At 49.0% G+C, this 22,746-nt stretch overlaps 1 protein-coding gene across 1 annotated transcript in view; it reads right to left on the reverse strand.

Moving 5' to 3' along the window:
* Positions 1 to 14,074, reverse strand: part of MYO1D (myosin ID) — a 159,751-nt gene extending 145,677 nt beyond the window's left edge. Inside the window, exon 1 of the mRNA XM_056512053.1 lies at positions 13,855 to 14,074. Coding sequence (XP_056368028.1) covers positions 13,855 to 13,949 — 95 coding nt within the window. The 5' untranslated portion in view covers positions 13,950 to 14,074. The remainder of the gene's footprint in view (positions 1 to 13,854) is intronic.
* Between the last annotated feature and the right edge of the window lie 8,672 nt (positions 14,075 to 22,746).

The following is a 22,746-nucleotide window of genomic DNA, read 5'->3' on the forward strand; positions in this document are numbered from 1 at the left end:
TGTCCATTGAGACTTCTCTGAGCTCTCTAATGGGACAGGTAGGAGAAGGGAAGGGACAGTGGGAATTGAATGCTGAGGAAGGTCTGTCACCCCACATCAACAGGATCTCCAGCATCACCCTGTGCCACCAGTTCCAACGCTGGAAGGCACTTGGGGATCCTAAGAAGAGAAGCAAGAGATCCTTTTTCAGCCAAATCAGTTCCCAGGCATTAACACCAGCACCTGAAAGCACCTAAGGGCAGGGACATCACTCCTGAAACCCCTCAGCTCTTGTGTGACAATACAGTTCCTGTGAAAGGTAATTCTGACATTCCCCACGCCAGAAAGATCCATCTGCTGCCATTACTTTCTCAGTGTTCATTCAAAATTTCGCTGAGACTGAAAACTATTCCACTTTTCCCATTTGAGTAAAAGATGCAATTTCAAAGTCAAAATCCTTGGGGTGAAAATTCCATGGCAGCAGAAGTTAATCCCAGACAACCCAGGGGACAGGGGCAGTAACACTGAGCAGGAAGGGAAAAACAAGCCTGAGAAATAAATTTTACCACTTGTGATTTATTCCATGATAACTGTTGTTTTTTCTTAAAATACACCCTGTTAGAGTAAAAAGAAAACAACCACCTCACCCTAATTAAGGCGTTTTCAGCTTTCATCACTGTGAAGTTGGAAATAACCATGGAATATCTGAAAGGTTTAAACATCAGAGAGCAGAACAAAATCAGAGAATGCTTGCACTTGCCAGTGCTGCTCCCTCACACTGCTCCTCCCCTGTCCTCATGGATAAATGGATGGTTTGTAGCTGATATGAGATAGGATGTTTGTTCAAGTTGCTTTCTACCCCGATGAAAAAAAAAAAGAAACTATTTGGCACTCTTAGCAGTAGAGGGTAAAAGAGTATCAAAACCCAGGTCAAAACAAAGAAATCTCTGTCTTCAGTGATAGAAACTTTCAGTTTGCAAATTCTCAGTTGCACTCCTGTACTCCGGGAACGAATCAAAGGCTCCGACTCTCCATGTGACACCCAGGGATGACCCCATGGGTGGGCACAACTGGGCAATTTTCCTACCCAGCAAATTATTTGGAATCTGGCCATCAGTACTCTCAGTTTCACGTCAAGTACCTCATTAGGACAAACATAGGCTGCCCGTTTGTCTCAAACAAGGCCAGCCAGTACATCTACATATGAAAGGTAGGAGGTGGGGATATCTTCCCCTGAAAGCTTTCCCAGATTGGTTCTGGGGCTTACCCTGCTCATCAAGACACGAGAGGATTTGGCACTTGTGAAACATCCTTTGCCACGGCACAAAGGATGGGAAGGCACTGTAGAAATTACTGTCAACACAAGATTTATGTCGCCTAACCAGGGACAGGTGAAGAAGAGCCTTCCAAAAAGGCAGCAAAGGTGTCTTGATAAAAAACCCCCAACAAATACTGATCTGCCTACTTAACTGTTGGAGCTTCCCACATCCCTTAACAACACAAACCTGACACTGACCAAGCCAGTGTTTCTGTAAGGACCTGCTCACTTATCCCTCCTGTGATTTGTGGCTTAAGTGCACATTAATAAATGGAACCCTAGCAAATTATTCCTTTCATTTGGTCAAGAATGTCTTCAGAATTCACCAAGTTTACTGCATTGAACTTCTGTTATTTTTTTCTTGGGTACAAGGACAATACGGGAAAGGCAGAAGGTTAAAATGTACGAGATAGAGTTTTGAAATATTATGTCCCAATTCTACAGTTTCCATAATTCAGCTATAAAGTTTTCAACACAACACATTTTTGTTTGTCCAGTAGAACAAGTGATCTGTCCATGTGCACTGGGCCTGCTCACTAACTTTAATTAACAGCCTCTCAGGAAAGCAGCTGAGCAGCCAATTACTCATCAGTCAGGGACAGAACTCCGGGGAGCAGACCAAGACTGACACAAGTTTTCTCCCTAAATTGAGTAGCAGTACATCTGAAGTCAATCACAGCCTGTGGTGAGAGCAGAGCCCCAAACACACAGGATCCCCTGGGAGCAGCCCTGGGAGCAGTGAACACCTTCCTGCTCCAATGGCTCATCCTGCAGGTCCCACCTTGGCTCCTCCATGAGAGCATCCAACACCCAGAAACCCAGCAGAAAAGCAGGACAGAAACAATCTGGCACTCTTCAGGTTTATGGAAGATTTGAGATTTCCTGCATGGCAGGGCATGATGCACGTGGCATCTTTCAGGAGATGGTGTCCCCCATCACTCTCTCCTGGCTTTCCCATTCCTGCCAGCTGGAGGCTGGCACTGCTCCTCAGGGCACAAGCACTCGAATCCAAACCCCACAGCAGCCATGATTCCAGCATTCCAGGTGACAGCCTGGCACCATCTCCCCCACTGCCTGCAGGAATGCAGGGACAGCACCAAAAATCAAACCAGGCAGCCAAGATATTTGGTGAAAAACAAGACTTGTTTTCACAATAAGCAACCCCCACTTTAAGTCTCCAGAAATGGAAAAACATGTTTAATAGAAAACATGTTTTCTATCGACTGATTGGGAAAATGAAGCCAAATATTCCCAATAATTTCAAAACTGCTTAGGTTTCCTTCAGTTTCCTACCAAGCCCAGCTCTCAGGGTTTCATACCAGGTTTAAAAGCATTACACTTCACACAGATCTGCTTTTCCCTGGTGTTTCCTCAGAGCAGTTTAAGTTCTGTAACCAGCTGCCAGACACTGGAGATGTCTAGCTCAGGAATGTCTGCATCCTTGAAAGCCAGGATGCAGCACGGCCCAAAAAACAAGAACAAAGACAAGATTCCCATTGTTTGTTTTGCTGGAGACACAAATGCTACATTTATCAGGAGAACAGGGGACAGGGATAGTTCTGTTTCTATCCCAGTAGTGCAGCACAGGCGTTGCTGATGTTCTCCTCACCTGGAACAGGTCAGAAACCACACAAAGCAAAGTTCCTTTCTGACTGCGACACAGCAAACTCAAAAAAGGAAACGCTGATTATCAAGCAGCACTGTCCACAAAGTCAAACATCCAACCTCGGGCTTATTTTAGAAAGGCTCCCTGGTAATTTGCCTGTGCTTTTGAAAAGCAAGGAATATGTTTTGAATTATAAGAGGTTACAGGGACATTTTTGTGGTAAATTTGGACTTTCATTTGCAAAAAAACCCCTCAGTGCTACAGAGATCCTTTCGGAAATAACATTTTTTTGTCATTGCTAAGCACTTTTCAACAAAGTTTAACAGCTACTGTTCCAAGGAGGTGTTTACACCCAGCTTTAAAAGAATCTGGGGGTTCTTCTGTCCCTGGAAGCAGGAGGAAAAGCAGTACGGTGTCCTTCTGACAGGCTGAGAAGCAAACAAGGGAGGACATTCTCTGCAGGATTCAGGGACAGCAATTTTTCTAAGCAAGTTCACTTGAAGGCTCCGGTGCTCCAGGTCTGGTGTTTTGGGATTCTTCTGGGGCCTGAAATGTATTTACAGCTCTTGGAGCCTGTTTTCATTCGCTGCCCTGGTCTTCACACCTGGGATGGAGAAGCAATAACACACAAAGAAGTTGGTATTAAGGAGCAGTGGAAGGCACCATTTCCCTCCTCAGAGGTTTATAAACTTCATATCCAGTTCCTTTATAAACAGTGCAGGGGAGGCCTTCAAAGAGCCATAGTTGAAGTTTTCTTTTGAAGATGAAATTTACTTTATCGTTCATTCTTATAAACAAAATAACCTTTTTAGCTGCAGCGTAGCAATCTGAATAACAGCAAAAGTTTTCGTGTAAACATCTCAGCGATGTGATGTGGAGAATGAAAGCTTCATTGTGCCCTTGATGGCCGTGGTGTGAAGGCTTTCACAGCCACCGGGGTTTTTACCCCTCCAAATGCCATGGAAGAGCTCTCCCCAAAGAAAGCCATGCTGTTGCTACAGTAGGAAAGGGGATTTTTTGTTTCAGTTTGTTTCTCTTTTCTATTCATGGTGAGACAGCCTTTGCTGCCATCCAGTAGCTGTTAAACGATGAGTTCTCATTCCTGCCCGGCTGATGAGCTCTCTGGGCAGGATGTGCAGTGAAGGGAATGGGGTTCATTCCTTGAAATGCTGCAGTGAAGGGAATGGGGTTCATTCCTTGAAATGCTGCAGTGAAGGGAATGGGGTTCATTCCTTGAAATGCTGCAGTGAAGCGCTGGAGTCCCCTCCAGTTCCCCTGCCGGGAGTTTGTCCTGGGCACCACAAACAAACCCCAGGGCAATGATGAAGGCACTGATGCTGTAGTGGGAGGCAGACATTGAAAGGGAGCCTTTCCTGAAAGTTTCAGCTGGTGCCACAAAGCGTAATTCATTTGAAGAGTAGCCATGCACACCTGCTCTCCATCAGAACGGGACAGAAAACCTTCTTGTTAGGGGCCTCAGTAAAAAGGGATTTGTTCCAAGGCTGTCAGAACTTCCAGTGCAACACAGCTTGAGTTGGCTTGATGTGAATAAAGATGCAGGGCAAGGGCAAAAATCCTTTGTGTCTGGAGATGGAGCTAAGCCTCCCACCCCAAACAGCACATCCAGCCCCAGCAGCACATCACACCCCACATATTGCAGAGTCCTGCCACAAATCTCCAGTTTTCATTTTCCAGGAAGATGCAATAAGCCTTCAGGCTTCCCAAGTTAAGTTACATTAACCTTAACAGGAACACACGAAGATACCCTGATCAGATAATTTTCTACCTGAACAACCTCAGGCAGGATAACATCAGGGCAGGCTCTGTCCAGAACCACGAGAAAAAGAACTGCAATGGGCTGGGATCCAGCATGGAGCCAGGAAACAACTTGAGTAGATGAACATGATAATCACTGATTGCAGCACTCCAAACCTCCTGCCATGGCACACTTTGTGTGGGCTCTGTAAATTACACACGGAAGGAGGAGGCAGTGTCTTTGCTGGAAGTTACATGGTGTTTCTTGCATGCCAAAACGAGCAACTGAGGCAAAAGCACAGGAATGCTGGTCAGAAAGTTCTAAGAAGACATGGCACAGATCAGTCCTGCAGGACTGATGGAGAGGAGATAAGCTGTGTTTGAGATGGAACAGGAGGGAAGCAAGGAGATAAGTGAAGGAGATAGAACTGAGAGCAAAAGCAATCTGTACATAACTCTGAACAAGCTCTGCGGGAAAGGAGGCTTGTCAAGGCCCGAGAGAAGGAATGAGCACAAAAATCAGTGTGAGGGGACTCTGGGCAAGACTAGGCTCTGTGTAAGGCTCAGGTTTGGGCCTGACACACCACAGGGGAATACCAACAGCTGGCTTGGGGTGCAAAGGGCTAGAAAGGACTGAGTCCATCAGTGCAGCTGGAACAAGGGAGCTGCTGTCCAGAGGAGCTCACTCACCCCAGTCCCAGGGAATTCCAGCTGATGGACAGGGCAAGGCTGGGAACATCAGCCCAAGATCAGAGACGGCACTGGGGAGCTGAAGGGACATCAACAGCAAGGGGGAAGCTAGGCAGAAGTTTCCAGCTGCACACAGAAGGTACTGAAAGAGGAGTCAACCCAGGTGAGCAGGATGACACTGCAGTTACAGAAATATGGGAAGTCAAGAGGAGAAAGGAAGGTCAGGTGGGACAACACTTCATGGAGGGACAGTGGAGTCAATGCCTGACACACCAGAGTAGAACAAGAAACATGAAAGGTTGAGAAATGACCATGACAGGTAAGCACTGCCCAGGGACACAGATCTGGTTTAAAGCCATATTTTCACCCAATGGTACATTTTTTGGGAAATAAAGCTCTGGACCAGACCAGCCCAACAGCCACACAGAAACTGTTCTCTGAAGTGTCACTGGGCAAGTGGCAGCCATAGGGCAGGTCACTGCCAACTTTTAAACCCAGAAGGGAAGGTCAGCAGCATCCCAGCAGCCAGGAAACGTGGGCTGCAAAACGCTTCAGCAGAACAGCACAGAACTGATGAACAAATAGTCCAGCACTGTTCAAGGAGAAATTTTGTAGTCTGCACAGAAAAATGCTCAGAAACTCTTGAGGGCAGAATGGAAAATACCATCACCACCACGAGTTAGAGCAAGCAGGCTGGTTATGCCCCAGTCAGTTCTGCTGCTGAGCCTGAGAGGCTGAGCACTGCAAGACCATCAGTGATGATAGGGTTGGGTCCTCTGGCTTATCATTAACAACTATTTTATTTAAAAGGTCTTTCCAAGATATCCCCCTCCTCCTACCTCAGCAGGCCCTGACAGGACAGTATCTGCTGTCCATCTGAACCACCACCCAGAGGAACTGCTCTGGGTGTTGCTGCCACACACAAAGCAGAGACCAGAAAAACCTCCTAGCCAAAGCCAGAGGTTATCTCAGGAACAGTTTAATGGCTTAGATTTGAAGAAAAAGTAGATATTTTCAAAAAAAGTTAAGTCTACCTAATGCCCCTTTTTCACTCCCAAAGACAGAACAGCCTCACAGCCAGGCTGCTCTTTCAGAACTTGAAAACTCCACAACTGAACACTTTTACATCTGGTCTAATACAGGAAAATCAGCATGTGACAGAAGCACTGGGAGCTGAGATCTCAACACATCTCACCAAAAAAAACCCTTAAAGAAACAGAAATCTTTACAAATTGTGGTTTTGCTTCAGAGAACTGGAAATGAGCATTTGTCAGTGGGGGACACACAGCTCCCCTATTTCACACTTACAGGCAAAACTATGTGCAGATATCTGTTTCTTTCTTCCCCCCCCCCACAGAATTCCTTCACTCCATAAAAAGATGCAATCATGACCCAGGGATGCAGAGAGAGATGATGTAACTCCAAATACCTTGTGAGATTTGCATCTTTAAAGGAATTTGAGTAAATATCACTAAGTTCAGGTGGTGTTAAAACCTGCTCAGTCAGAAGAAATGCAAAGAGTCAAAGAAATGCAAGGGCTTGGTGAGTGTTAGATCAGTAAAGGCACCTGGAGAGGCAGATTTTTGAACAGAAGTCAATGCAAAGGACCCTTGACTAAAGGAGGCCATGGGACTCATTGGAAGTATTAGCAAATATTTACTGTAGGAGTTTAGCAGATCTTGGAGCCAACCTTTAGCTGGTGAAACTCAGCAGGTGATGACCAATCACTTCAATTAAGATGATGCAGGTTACACAAGCCACCTTAAACATGGGGCAGTCAAAAACCAGAACAGGATTCCATTTGACAGCATCCCAAATAGATGCACTGCAACTCTGAGGAGCTTCAGGACCCACAGCACTTCATCACAATCTACAAAACTATTGCAGAGTAAGGATGAAAGCTAAAAGGCTTCTGAGGAATTCCTAAATAACCAGCTGATTTTTGTAGATATTCTTTGTGTAAACAGGAGAAAAAAAGACTAAAAAATGCAAGAACAAGCTTTTCCTATTGAGCTAATTCCCCATAGTTCTGGTTACTTCACTGATTCTGTCAGGTTTTTGTTTCACACCTTGTGATGCCATGGATGTCACTCCCCAAGTTGCTGCCCCCTACCCCAATCAAATGTTGTTACCTGTGCTCTGGCAAGGACCAGAAGCAGCTGGAGGCAGGACCAGCAGGTCTGGGGCACAGCATCAGCAGCCTCAGAGTTTGGAAGTACAAGGCACCCTGAAAGACTGATCTCATTCATAAATCTGACTTTGTATATTATTCACACCCACATGCTAAAATTATTAAACACTCCCCCACCCAGCTGCTATTTTCCCTCTAAGGAGGCTTTCATCAGGCAGGGAGAGCAGACGTGCCAAGGAAGGTCCAGTGAAACCAGATAAACTCAGCACATATGGAGGCAAAACAAACTCCAGGCTGACATCAGCTCCTTCAAAGCCTGGTTGGTGGGATTTCCAGTCAGGAATCCCAGAGCACACCTACAGCAGCTCCAGGTGTCCATGGGCTGAAGGGCCCCTGTGGAGTCAGGAAGCTGGTCTGGATTCTCCCTTTGCTACTCTGGTTGGGATTTGCTCTCTAAGTGAGATTGATGGCCTTTTCCATCTCTGAAGATTAGGCTGGCCCCAGGCCAAGCTAATAAGTCAAATTTTGATGGACTAAGGGGAATTTTCATTCCAATCATTCCAAACTGTGACACGAGATGGCTTCTGCAAGTTGAGCAACTCTGAGGAAGCCAAGAAGGGCTGATGAGACTCTGCTGCTGGCCTGAGTAGAGCAAAGAGTGTACTGCAGCACCTGGAGGCAGGTGCCCCTCTCCAGGGAGAAAGCAGCCTCTTCCCAGCAGCTCTTTAATCCAACACCACATGAACAATTCAAATATTCATGACTATTTAGAATGAGGAAATTAAAATAGCTTAAAGGCATGAAAAGCTTGTTTATGAAGCATGAATATTTCATTAGCAAAAGCACAAATGAAACCAAGCATTCACATAATATTTCCTCTGCTGGGATTAAATACAGTTTATCACCTCATGGGAAGTCAAACTTCTCCCACCACAATTTCAACCCCAAATATGAATGTTTAAGATGGTCCTCAGAAGATAAGGAAATCAGTGTAAAAACAGTGTAATACAGACAGCACCCTTCACTCCAGAACTGCAACCCTCATCAAGGGAAGAGGCGTGGTACCAAGCACGAACAAATGGGACCCACAGCTGGGCTAAGAATTGCTCCTAACGGATCATAGGGACACCCATTGCCTGAAGATGGGGACAAATCAAAGCATTTGCTCCACCCCAGAACCCCAGAACTTGTGCTTGCTTTTCCAGATCTGAAAAAAGTAAAAAAACCAACCCAGTGTGCAGATCTAGGGGCACTGAATGGCAGAACAGGACTTTGGCCTTCCAGAACTTCAAGTTCTTCCCTGGAAGTGTCCTAGGCCAGGGGCTTGAAGCAACCTGTCCCAGTGGAAGGGACATGGGAGTGGAACTGGATGAACTTTAGAGTCCCTTCCAACCCAAACTATTCTGTGATTTTAGGATTCTAAAGAATGGCCTCAACTCACTGCATCATCCAGAAAAACAACAGGAATTTTTCTGACAGAGGCCCAAAAGGTACAAGCTCCACACAACTACCTCAGGAAAACCCCTTGGAGATATCCCTCTGCAGCATTTAAAGCCCAATTCCCCATTCAGCTTGCTGCAACCTTTTTCTAGGACTCCAGCCCATGCCTCAGCCCTGCCTGCACAGCAAACACTCCCCTCAGCACCAAATACTTTCAGCACATTCTCAGGAGAACCAGATTTTCAGTATAGATTCTTGATGCCAAAACTATTGATAATCATAGCAAATATTATCTATGTTTCAAATGGACCTGCAATAAACACAGATCTAGAATTGTTGCCTTAATCTGAAAAAGCTGGGGTTTGAGAGATAGTTGAGAGACATTAGCAAAACCACTTTTATGTGTTTTTAAGTGAACACAGAACTGTGTTTTTATGAAATGCTGCTTTAGAAGGCCAGAAGTCACCACATGCACAGGGACTACGTGCACTATTGACCCACAGTTCTTTGCACCACTCCAGGTTCAGGTTGGCTGGGATGATCAGGAACTGAGTAGCAAGTGCAGCCTTCCCCAGCTGGTTTCATGCTGGAAGTACTTAAAAGAAGAGGAAAACAACCCCTAATTCATTTTGCAATCATTACACATCACCAGGTGCTCTCACTGTCTTCCTTTCACACATCCTTGAATTCTTTAATAACAGTAACACAGATCTACTGTGTTCCCAGGGGGATTTGCACATTGCTCATGAAAAATGAGCAACTCACTAGGAATCAGTAGAGGATGAGTCAGGTAGCACCTGCTCACAATGCAGATGTGGGAACACAAACACCACGAGCACACAGCTCACATCAGACCACCCCAAATGCTGCCCTGATGCTGCCCTGTGTAATTACCTTCTTTTCCCTGCATTTCCATGTAGTTTCCCACTCCCAGTGGTTCAAGGGTGCTGGGTTTGCCCCCAGCTGGGCCCCCACAGGATCCAATTGCCTGGCACAGAGAGGATGGGTCACATCTGACTGTCCTGGCACACACCTGAGACCCTGGGAAGAGTAACTGCTCTACAGTGACTCCCAAAGGCATTGCTAAGGCTGCACAACAGAAAATCCAACAACTCCCCAGTTGCATTCCACAGATCCCATTTTTAATTCTCTGAGGTTTGATCTCTTTGTCAAGACAAATGCAAGCTGTACAGAACAGTGACTGGTCTTTGCAGTGTAATACGAGAAATCACCTGATAAACCAGAACATTTCATACTTCTGAAAAATAAGTTTCCTTACAAGAAAGTAAATTAAAAATGGTAACATTTACTACTTGAAATTTTCACTGTGGTATGAAGAAAATGAGGTGGTGCAGTTTCCTGCTTCTCTTACTCAATCATTTCATCTGCACCACAATTTCTGCAAAAGCTGGGCAGCTCTGGCCAGACCAACACTCCCTTTTCACAAGTACCATCTCACTCCACCATCTCACTCCACCTGCCATGGGAGACTCATGATCATGTCAAGTCAAAAGCAGCGAAATAAAGAGTTTTACAAAGTCCAGAGCACTCTCCCATCACTTACAGCAGGTAACACTTGATTACAGATAAATACCTGCCTGCCAGTGGCAGGACCTGAGGGTTGCTAGACACAAAAAGATTCCCTATTTTAAGGAGTCCTTCAGTTAATCTGATGTCCTGGGATTGGAATTGCCAATTATTCCTGCAGCAGTACAGAGATGTGCAGGCACTCGCTGAAGGAATGATGGGCAATTGCTGACACACAAACCACTCAAAGACAGCTGTTTAATAATTCTGATTTATGAGCATCCCAGAAACAATTGTCTGTTACAGCTTTGGAGGTTACTATAAAGAAAAAAAGCTACTGAGTCCACACAGACCATTCCCATAATCCTGCTTTTCTTTTTTTTTTAAATTATTTTGATGACTAAGAATCACAACCAGACACTGGGACGAAGTGCACTCAGGACTAAGGAATTCAAGGACAGGATGACTTTTATTTACAATAAAGTGTAACACGCAGTGACTGCTGAGAGTCCAAAGAAACATTCATTAAGTAGCTGTAAGACACAGCCACAAAAAGATACTGAGACAGTGTTATCCCTGCTGAATCCCACTCACACCTACAAACAACTGGGCCTGAGCACTGGGGCTGGGAGATGAGGCAGTAAATTCACACTGCATCCACCCACCCACCCACCCAGGCACACTCTTCCAGCCCATGTCAATACCACTAAATTCAAACACTACACTAATGAAAAGTGCAGCTTCACCATTCCCCTTTTTCCCACTAGAGACATCCTTGGGGAAATATCCTTGCATGCACTGAAGCTGGTATGATTTCAATTCCACAATTCCACCCACATCTGGGCTCACTTGGGAACGAAACCCAGCACAGCCCGTCTCGGGTCAGCCAGTGACCCCAAACAAAAATAGCTCTGGTAGAAAGCTGGATTTATGGAATAGGGTGGAACCCATCCAAGTGTAAACTGAACAAACCTGCCACGGGCACCCAGTGATGGAGGAGCAGCAGCTCCTTCCCTCTGCTCTGCACAGGAGCTGCACAAAGGGGACTCTGCCATGGCACAGTGACACAACCAGCCCTGAGCAGGGTCTCACACAGTTCCCATGTCAGCACCAAGAGCCAACGGCTCTCTGCAGAGCAGTAAAATGGGAGCAGCAGGTGTTGCCTGTGCTGTAAAACACCAGCAGTGGTGCCAGGGTGGCAGCCCAGGGCCCCCACACAGCACCCAACACCCAGCAGAGCTCAGCAGCTTTACTCAAAGGCCACACTTTTAGGAATTTCACACCAGCTTTCCCAAATGTTCCAGTGCAGACACGGCACAGTGCCCCCAGGCCTAGAGGCAGGGGATGGATGACAGCACTGAGGTTAGAAAAATTAACAGTATCAGTTAGCTTTTGACAAAAGCTTGTTCTGCACACAGCACAGACACCAGGTGACCTTGAAGCTCAGGCAGAGCACACAGCCAGGTGAGAACTCGAGTGTGCACTGTTGTCAGAGGATAAGCCTGGGTTTGTGTAGGTTTGAGTGCCAGTGACCAAGGCACTGCAGTTAAACGGGGCCTCCAGGTGTGTCAGACACAGCAGGGATGTCCTGATAACACCCTCAGGCACCGTCAGCAACAGCACAGAGAAAAAAAGAAACTTAGTTCCACATTTATTGTAATGATCCAGGACTGGATCATCTTCATCTTCTCATCCCTTCATACAAAATTAGCAAAGTCTGCCCCTGCAAGGCATCTCTCAATGGATTCCTAACAGCAACCAACATGCCACATTGATTTTTAAAATATCAGTCCATTTCCAATACTTCATTTATATTTCTAGGACACATTAACCAAAGAATAAACCCCCAAGAATAACCATGACACACAAGTTTCCTGTCAATTACAAAGATACTTCATGCAAGCCCTTTCTAATACAATTACAGTGTAACAGAGTGTACAAAGAAGTAAATTTAAACTTTTAGAAGCACTGCAAAATTCATTTAAATCTGAAATCATGTTCAAAGCTCAACCATCCTCCTTATGATTTTCTCACATAATGCTCTTTCTGCCCAAACAGAAATCCAAAATATAAAAGGAAAAAAGCATAAAGTATGCTGGTTGTCCTTACACCCCACAGGATCTGAGCTCTCACCCTGCAGCATCTCAGGGCACAGGGACACCCTGTAGCTGTGTAGCACAGAAATTCCCCAGCACTCAGTGGCTGAAGCAGCCAGATGTCAAAATCTACAGATATCATCCAGAGGAGGCAACACAACTGTCTGAAAAAGCTTAATATTCTCCTTCCTCAGTAGTTTGAAGCCTGCTGAGGGAGCTTCTCCCATCTATTGCTAGAGCCACTCTCAGGTGCATCCAACAACAGCAGGGGTCTGACAAGTGACTGATTCCAGCACCCACCAGAACACAAGTGGCAGGAAGGAACAGGCAGGAAAGCCTCAGCAGAACGGGTGGGACACAGCCAACAAGTCATTTTTATCCAAAGCCTTCCCTTTGGCAATTATCAAATCCTTGCACAAGCAGGGGCATAAGAGTTTATCAGAAGGAGCTCCCATTAATGTTTTATAATGGAAAGTGAAAAGCAGCTGCAGACTTAGGGTCCCCTGGCTGTCCTCTATCAGAGCTGCCCAGGATTTAATTGTGCTTGAGAGAGAACAGGCAGGGAAATGTGGATCTTCCCAGCACCCATCACATCTCCAAGGGAAATAAAACCATAAAGATCATGAAATGTTAACACAGCAAATCCACACCAGCGAGTGGCTGCAATGCCCCCACGGGATGGAGCAACCTTGGACTTGGTGACTTTTATTGCTTTTTTTTTTTTTTTCCTCCAAAGCAACTTTGCAGAATGTCAGCATAGGTGAGAAACCTGGCAGAGGGAGTGGCACAGGGTGCCCAGAGCAGCCGTGGCTGTCCCTGGATCCCTGGCAGTGTCCCAGGCCAGGCTGGAGAGCCCTGCACCAGTGCAGGTGTCCCTGCCATGGCAGGGGTGGCACCGGGTGGGATTTAAGGTCCCTTCCCAACCCAACCCACCCTGTGTTTCTGTAACATAGGGGAAGGTCAACAACTGTTTAAAAGTAAAGTCCTTAAAGTCCCTTCAGTCCTAAAGCACTGTGTGATCCTTGAGGGAGGTGGGCACTGGGGCAGGTGACTCCGAGGGGACAGAGGGGGACTGAGAGCTCCCGCAGCCCCCCGGGTTTGGCGCACCCTGAGCACCCTCATCTTTACCCGGCTCTTCCATTGCATCGAAAAATCCACATTTCTGTGCGGGTTAGCTCGGTCAGGGAGAGGCAGCAGGCGGAGGAGGCTCAGGGGGGGCTCGGTTCCCTCAGCCCTCACACTCCATCCCAGTGTGTGAGGGAAGACCCGCCGAGCCCGGGCAGGGGGGCCGCGCCTCCCGCCCCTCACTCACCGCAGCCGGAGGTTCGCCATGAACTCGGGCATGGTGACGGCGTCCATCAGCACGAAGTCGGCTTTGCCGAACTCCAAACTCTCCTGCTCCGCCATGACGGCCACTGGGACGGCCGGGACCGGGATGGGGGCCGGGCTAGGAGCGGGATCGGGACGGGACGGGGACAGGAGCGGGACCGGGACGGGATCGCTCCCGCCGCTCGGGCGCGGGGGGTGCGGGTGTGGGGGTGTCACCTGCGGCGGGGCGGGGCCGGGCCCTGAGGCGGCCCCCGCACAGCGCCCCCTGGCGGCCGCGGCGCGCACCGCGCCCCCTGAGCCGGGCGGGCCCGGAGCGCCCCCTGGCGGCGGGAGCCGCGCGCTGCAGGCGGGGATCGCGGCACGGCCGGGGCGGGAGAGCGGGATAACCGGGAATGCGGGATAACCGGGACGGGAGAGAGGGACAACAGGGAATGCGGGATAACCGGGAATGCGGGATAACCGGGACGGGAGAGGGGGATAACAGGGAATGCGGGATAACCGGGAATGCGGGATAACCGGGACGGGAGAGAGGGATAACAGGGAATGCGGGATAACCGGGAATGCGGGATAACCGGGACGGGAGATGGGGATAACAGGGAATGCGGGATAACCGGGAATGCGGGATAACCGGGACGGGAGAGAGGGATACCAGGGATGGGAGAGAGGGATAACCGGGATGGGAGAGAGGGATAACCGGGAATGCGGGATAACAGGGAATGCGGGATAACCGGGACGGGAGAGCGGGATGGGAGAGAGGGATAACCGGGATGGGAGAGAGGGATAATCGGGATGGGAGAGAGGGATAATCGGGATGGGAGAGAGGAATAACCGAGATGGGAGAGCAGGGATAACCGGGACGGGAGAGCGGGATCCCGGGAATACGGGATCGGGATCCCCGAGATGGGGGATGTGTGCCTGGAGCAGGGGATCCCCGGGATGGAAGATGTGTGCCTTGGAGCAGGGGATCCCGGGAATACGGGATCGGGATCCCCGGGATGGGGGATGTGTGCCTGGAGCAGGGGATCCCCGGAAAGCGGGATGGGGATCTCAGGGATGAGGGATGTGTTCTCTGGAGCAGGGGATCCCCGGGAATGCGGGAGTGGGATCCCCAGGAATGCGGGATCAGGATCCCCGGGAATGCGGGATCGGGATCCCCGGGAATGCGGGATCGGGATCCCTGGAACGGGAGATGTGTTCTCTGGAGCAGGGCTGTGCTGCCTGGGGTGTGTCCCGCACCCAGAGGAGCAGGACATCCCAAACAGAGGGTGCTTTTTACCCCCTGCCAGGACAGAGGGGAGAAGACAAATCCTGCACCCAAGGGAAACCCCACACACCGTGACTCCCACCCCTGCGTGCTCCCCCAGACCCTGCTCACTCTATCTTAACCCCCACCCCAGAGCCCACCCGGCAGGGTCAGCTCCTGCCCCCAGACCCTGCTCATTCTGCTGCTTGGTGAAACCCTGGAGCCCCCTCAAATTAACACAGAATCAACCACACAAAAAGCTCCCCCAGATCCAGCATCGCTGGCGAATCACATTAATTATACTAATTAGAGCAGTGGGGCTGGAGGGGATCTGGGAGAAAATGCAGCCTCACCTAAAAGAATTTGGGATAAGGATGGCTGGTTTGAGTGTAGGAGACAGGTGCAGGTGTCAGGTGCTGTGGCCACCCCTGTCCTTGTCTCCACCCCTGTGTCCATCTCCCTCCCCAGCCCCGCAGCTGCGGGGGTCCCTCCCCTCCCGGCTGAACGCAACGATACCCTGGCTGTGGGCAGCAGGTCCCGGCTCCCTCTCTGCTCCTGGAGGAGGAGGGGACTGGAGCTGCTCTCAGGGAAGAAAGAAAGGAGGAAAAAAAAATCTAAAATGCTTTCTTTGCACTTTGCTTTTCTGGTGTGTTTAGCTTCTGGCCTGTGTGAATGTGCTGGATGCCTTTGGTGTTATTGTAAATGCCTAATTTGCCTGATGCTAATTAATGCCCCTGGTAATTTTATTTGCTCTTTTTTCCTCTTTATCTTCTTCTTCCTTCCCCACACAACCCCTACTTCTCCCCTTTATTTTGTCCTGATTTTGGAATGGAGAATTCTTGTGTAAGAAATGTCCTGTTCCCAGGGCAGAGGGTGAGTCCCCATCCTTGGAAGGATTTGAAAGTCCTGTGGATGTGGCACTTGGGGACATGGGTCAACAGTGGCCTTGGCAATGTCACGGGCAATGGTTGGACCTGATGATCTCAGGGGGCTTTTGCAATCTAAATGTTACTAAATAGGGATCTGAAGCACAAGTGACTTCCCAAAAGATTTTCTAGAGTCCAGCTTGGGGGAAGAGGGAAATCTGCTGCCCTGGGGTGAGTGGAGCACGAATTCCTTATGAATGGACAGCCCCTGGCACACCCAGGGATGGGCAGGGGCCCTTGTGCCAGACCCCCATAAAAGTCTTTATTTATTGGTTTTTCAGCACTTGCACTCTCTGTTCACAATTTCAACCTCCTCCTCCAGCCTATGAGAAACACCTGGATGTATATCCTGGGTTAAAAAACTGAAAGTGATGATTTATTCCCAGAGGGGAAGTGCCTGTTGAGGCTGCACACACCATTTGGATACCCCTCAAAAACCTGCTTTCATTTGTCACCCCAAAAGGCAGCTTTGGCAGAAGCAGGAGGATGAACCCACAAGCAGCTGGGCCTAAAAGGGCTTTTCAGGATGACTTTTTTTTCTGTTCATTTCTTCTATAATCTTCTTCAGCTCTGATGGTAATAGAAGACAGAAGCCCACTCAGGCTGAGGAAGTGGAAGGGTTAAACACAAACATATCAGTCTGTGGATCCAGAATCAACCAACAAAGACTTCTGTCCTTTGGGAGCTCTGGAGGAGCACCAGGGCTCTCAGTTTGCTGTCCTCAAGGTTGGACTTGTGCCATTCCTGTTGCCTGTGCTCAGCTTGGTGTTGGCCTTTCCAAAACCCAGATCTGAACCCAAACCAGCTCTCTCATCTGCAGGACACAGGTGTGGGATTCACAGCTCTGGCTGGAGAGTTTGTAGCACACAATCCTAAAAGCTTTTGGAAAATAAGGAGTGGAGCTGATTTGTGCAAAATGGAGGAAAATCACACTGAGGCTTGCACACACATCTCTGGGATGGAGCTTATGTCTGGGATAGGAGGATGGAAATGAGGACAAAACAGATAAACACAGAGATTTCTATGAAACATGCTCTGAGGGCTGGAGCTCCTCTGCTCTGGAGACAGCCTGGGAGAGCTGAGGGTGTTCAGCCTGCCCAGAGCAGCTGTGCCTGCCTCTGGATCCCTGGAAATGTCCAAGGCCACTTTGAACAAGGCTTGGGGCACCCTGGGACAGTGGAAGGTGTCCCTGCCCACAGCAGGGGTGGCACTGAATGGGCTTGAAGGTCCCAAACCATTCTGGGATTTTATCAGGTTGTTCTGGAATGCTTTAACTGCTCATCTGCCTGGTCTCTCTTTAAAACCACGAATTTTGCTTTCAATCTTTTATATTGATTCTTCATTTCTTCTTTCTTAGCACCCTCTGGTATTTTTACTATTTGATGAGGCAGGGCCTCTTCCTCCTTTCCACAATTCCCCTGCTGGTAAATGGCTCTGTGGGCTGCCCCAGCAGTAACTGTTTGTGAGGGAGTAACTGTCCTTCCCTCTTTTCTATTTTTTCAGAAAGGGAAGTAATAAAGAAAATTAGACAACACATCAAAATTTCCATCCCAACACACACACATTGCTTTTATGGTCCTGAGCCAAGGAGGAGGATGCTACACTGTAAACAAACTAAATATTCACTTCCCAGGCTCTCTCTAATTAAAGTGGATGCACTGTTTTCTTTTATGGAGTTTTCCAGGAAGTTTTATGAAGACTGAAATGAGACTTCCCAAGACTGCACTGTGACTGTTGTACAAATATATGAACATTTCTAGCAGGAGAACATCAACATCCCCTCTAAGGTCAGTGTGTGCAGAGCCAGACACCCAGCAGAAGAACCCAGATGAAGCAGAGTCCTTTTGCTTCTCATAAGGGGAAATTTTTCCTGAAGCTGTTCCTGAGAATCCTCTTGAGATGTTTGTCTTCCTGGGAGCAGAGGGTGGAGGAGCCTGAGGCAGCCTGAGGGATTTGGGGCTGCCTGTCCCTCAGTGGCATCCAGCAGCTTTATTTCCTCTCCAGGCAGGAGCTGCCCCATGGCAAAGCTTCACTATAAACCACTTCTATTTGCATCCAGCTCTGTGATTCCCCAGGCTGATGAGGGCTGGGAATCCAGCCAAAACAACCAGACTCAGCTGAACAGAAGGGAAACATCTTGAGATGTTCACCAGGTCTGACTGCAGCTGATTCTGCAGCTTCCTGGGTAAAAATCCATCCTCTCTCTCCTGGAGATGTGGCACTGAGCCATTGCCAGCCCAAACCAGCACAAATCAGGCTGTTCAAGAGAAAAGGGCTGCAGGGAGACCTTAAAAACCCCTTCCAGTGCCTAAGGGGGCTCCAACAAAACAGGAGAGGGACTTCAGAAAAGGGATGGTGTGCCAGGAGAGGGGCTTCCCGCTGCCAGAGGGCAGGGCTAGATGGGATATTGGGATAAATTGTTCCCTGGGAGGGTGGTGAGGCCCTGGCACAGGGTGCCCAGAGCAGCTGTGTCTGCCCCTGGATCCCTGGGAGTGTCCAGGGCCAGGTTGGATGGGGCTTGGAGCAACCTGGGACAGTGGGAGGTGTCCCTGTCCATGACAGGGGTGGCACTGGATCTTTCACCCCACACCATACTGGGATTCTGTGACAAGGGATGGAAGCCCAGCTGGCCACTGAAATCTCAGGCTCCTGCACTCTGCCTTCACAGCCCAGTGTTGAGGATTTGTTACCCTGTTACCCCAGTGCATAACAACCATTAAAACTCCTTAAAGAAACAACAAGGACGTTTATAGAGTGTGAGGATCTTTGACAACACTCACCCAGCTCCATGGTCCCTCCTCACTGTGCCCAGCATGGTTCTTCCTCCTTCCCCACCTGCCTGAGGCAGCCCAGCAGTGCTGCTCCTGCATCCAAGCAGCTGGAAAGTCACAGGGTGGGAGCAAACTCCTTCTCCAAACATCCACTCTTGGAGAGGAGGACCTGGTTCCAGGCCAAGGGCAGATTTCACCTGCCTGGAGCCACGAGACTGTTGGGAACAGAAGCAGAGCAAGCAGAGCTGGAGGGGTGCCTGGAGCAATTGCTGCTCACCCTGATGCAATGCAGGGTAAGTGCAGTTAAACCCCTCATGATGGATGTTTGTTTAATTTGTGCTCTTCCCTCCTAAAACTGACACAGCCGCTGTCCTGGCCCAGAGCTGTGTTTACCCTCAGCCAGCCCCAGTGTCTGACTAAAGCTCCCACTCTGTGATTCCTCATCATCTCCAGGCAGACACAGAGCAGTTTATTCCCTTCTTTTCCATGGCAGCCTTTTATTTATTGGAGGAGGGTTGTCCCAGCAGGGCAGGAAGTGCAGCTGCAAAGGGGAGGCTGGAGGTCAGCTCATCCCCAGCTGTCCCAGCTCTGCTCCTCTGCACCAAACCACCCAATTCTTTCACTCTTCCCTCAGAGATCACATTTTCTAGATCTCCTCTAATCCTCACTGCTAGCAAAACACAAGAGGTTTTTCAGGATGTGTTGTAAGAATGAAGGAGCAAGTTTCCATCCCAGTCCTTGGAAGTGGGGTCTGCTGTGGGATTACTGAGGAGTTCCAGACTCACCTGGCATTGTGTGAGGGTTGCCAAAGCACAGAATGGGAAGCAAAGGCAGCAAAGCAGCTCTGGAAGGACCAACCACCTTTATCCAAGCTTCAGAAACCAAGAGTGTTGCATCATATACATATCCAGCTCCATCAGAATTCCTCATCCCTGCTGAGTGACCTAAAGGATCCTGAACTTGGTGGTTTTCATGAAGTAGGTGATTTATTGGGTCTTCCTTGTCCTTTAGCTCTCTTGCTTCTGCAGATGCCTCATCAATAACACAGAGCACCTTCACCTGCAGCAGCCCCTACATTCTCTGCCCTCCCCTGGGCCAAGGGAGGAGGTGCCAGACCACACCATGGCCCTTGGATGTGATGCTGCTTATCCTGACCATAAAAAAATCAGCTCCTAATTCACCTATCAGAAAAAAGTCTTTGAAGAATAATTACAGTCTCCCTGTATTGCTTTTTTCCCCCCAGAAGTTATTCTATTCTATTCTATTCTATTCTATTCTATTCTATTCTATTCTATTCTATTCTATTCTATTCTATTCTATTCTATTCTATTCTATTCTATTCTATTCTATTCTATTCTATTCTATTCTATTCTATTCTATTCCATTCCATTCCATTCCATTCCATTCCATATTTTACTCTTCTCTATTTTCCTTCTATTTTATTCTGTTCTATTCCATCCCAGGTTAGGGCAGCTGCAATGATGTGCCATTCCAAGTGGCATGGTTAATTTAAGGGGCATGTTTCCAACTGTGTAAGATGCAGTGAAATGTTTGGGAAGATCCCTCCCAGACACCTGGGCTCCCAATGCCAAAAGAATGTCAAAAATCTACATAGGCATTTCCTTTATCTCAAAATCTTCAAAGTCCCTGGATCTAACACAAACTGGCACCCTGAGCTCAGCTGTGTGGTATCAGCAGAACTCAGTGTGCCACTCATCCATTCATCATCCAACACCGTGTTATCCAAGCAAAAGGACTCCTGAGGGCATGAACTTTCTGATCAGTTAATAAAAAATGTGTTGCTAATGTTAAAAAGCTCCCTCCCAACCACCTCAGTGCAACATCCAGAGCCTGAGGCTCTCTTGGCTGTGAGAACAGTCCCAGACAGGAGCTGAACATGGCCAAGTGCACCAGAGACTGTGAGCAACAACCTTCAGTTCCTCTGAGCTCCAGTTCCTGGGAAAACTGTCAATGGCTGTGCAGAAGAGCCAAGAAAAACCCCTAAAATCAAGGGGGGTGAGGCCTGGCACAGGTGCTCAGAGCAGCTGTGGCTGCCCCATCCCTGGAAGTGTCCAAGGCCAGGTTGGACAGGGTGTGACTGATCTGGTCTAGTGGAAAGTGTCCCTGCCCATGGCAGGGGGTGGAACTGGGCATCCTCAAGGTCTCTTCCAGCTCAGACCATGTTGGGATTCTGCTTCAGCAGAGATTCTAAAGAAACAGAACAGCCAGGACAGGTCCTGGGTATCCACTTGAGAGGTTTCCAACCAGCTTGGCAGGAAATAGTTTTGTCATGGACCCTGGAGTACAGAACCTGTCTGACTTTACTTCTGGCTACTAGAATTTATGAACAGCAAATATTTGTTGGGCTCAGGCAGAGAAGTTTTGTGGATTTAAAGTGAAGTGATTGAGGGCAGCTGCTTGAGAGGGAGCTGGGCTCAGCCTCCCCAGGTCTCTGTGTGCATGAGGCAGCCAAAGCTTGCTGAAGTAGGATAAAGCAAGGACAGTGTGACACAGAAAAGACACGAGGACGGTGAGTCTGAGCTAGAAGAACCCAAGGGCCAGAGGAAAAGAAGAGACTTTGAACTGCACGAAGTTCCTGCCAGCTCATTTCCTCTTGTCCCTCTGGATGGCAGCACAGCCCTCTGCTCCACGGGCAGCTCAGCCGGGTTTGTGTCAGCTGCAAATGCTGTGTCTCATCTCCAGGTCATTAGTGAAGAGAGATTCCCAGCAGGAAGCACAGGGGGAAGAGCAGCAGGTAAATGTTTAAGGTGGAAGGAGTCAAAAAGCAGATACTGACTTGCTGGGCTCCAAACAAAGGCAGAGCCATTGCAGTGTTTGGTGGGTGACTCCTACCCTGGCTCAGCCAGCAGCTCCTGCAGCCTCCCTGGGACTCCCACGGGTGTTTGGGGTCACGGGGTTGGGATCTGAGGAGCTGTGGTGGCAGGATGGACAGCATGGGCAGCTGACACTACAGTGTCCTGCCACCAGGGACTTCCTCCTGGTGTCCCCATCCCTGCTCACTGCCCTTGTCCTACAGGCTTGCTCTGGTCGGTGCAAGGCCACCCAGAGAGCTCAGGAAGTCACTAACTCCCTGTACAAACACACAGGAAGTTTCTCCTCAGGTTATTTCCTCCTCCTGCCCCCTTTCTCCTGGTGCCACCAGGCAGCAATGACCAGAAAAGGTTCAGACCCCACACTTTACACAGCCTCTGGTCTCCCCTTCCTACATCCTTCCATGCCCAGGGAGGCCTGGAGAGCACCAGCATGGCTGGTGGCCTTCACCCTCACTGAAAGAGTCAGGAGAGGCTTGTGCAGCCTCTTCCTTGGCACCAGCTCCCTCTGACAGGGACAGGAATCATGAACAGTGGCACCTTCTGAGGGGATGAGCTGCTAAATGTGTCCTGGCCTGACCCAGGTCCTTGGCTTGGCCACCCCACCCTGATACCAGCACAGGGGCAGGGCTGGTTCATGCTGTCCCCCCTGGCTAAGGATGGCACAAGATGGAGCTGCTCCATCAGTGAATGGGGCTGGGGTGTTACCCTGCCACAGAGAGGGGCTCAGCCCAGGGCAGGATGGGCAGTGGGATGGGGATGCCAGGGGATATGTTTGGATCCATGCTGGGAGGCAGCCAGAGGCTGTACATGAGAGCAGTGCCACCACTGTCCCTGTGGGAGCTGGATGGGAATGAAGAAAGTGCTTGAGAGGGTCACACAAATGTTCATGTAGCTCAGAAAAGAAGGTGGGATGGGATGGGATGGGATGGGATGGGATGGGATGGGATGGGATGGGATGGGATGGGATGGGATGGGATGGGATGGGATGGGATGGGATGGGATGGGATGGGATGGGATGGGACAGTTTGAAGGGACATACAGTGACCATCTTCTCCAACTGCCTGACCACTCCAGGGATGACCAGAAGTTACAGTACATTGT

Source organism: Oenanthe melanoleuca, chromosome 27 (assembly GCF_029582105.1).
Source record: "Oenanthe melanoleuca isolate GR-GAL-2019-014 chromosome 27, OMel1.0, whole genome shotgun sequence".
In the NCBI taxonomy this organism is placed as follows: domain Eukaryota; kingdom Metazoa; phylum Chordata; class Aves; order Passeriformes; family Muscicapidae; genus Oenanthe; species Oenanthe melanoleuca.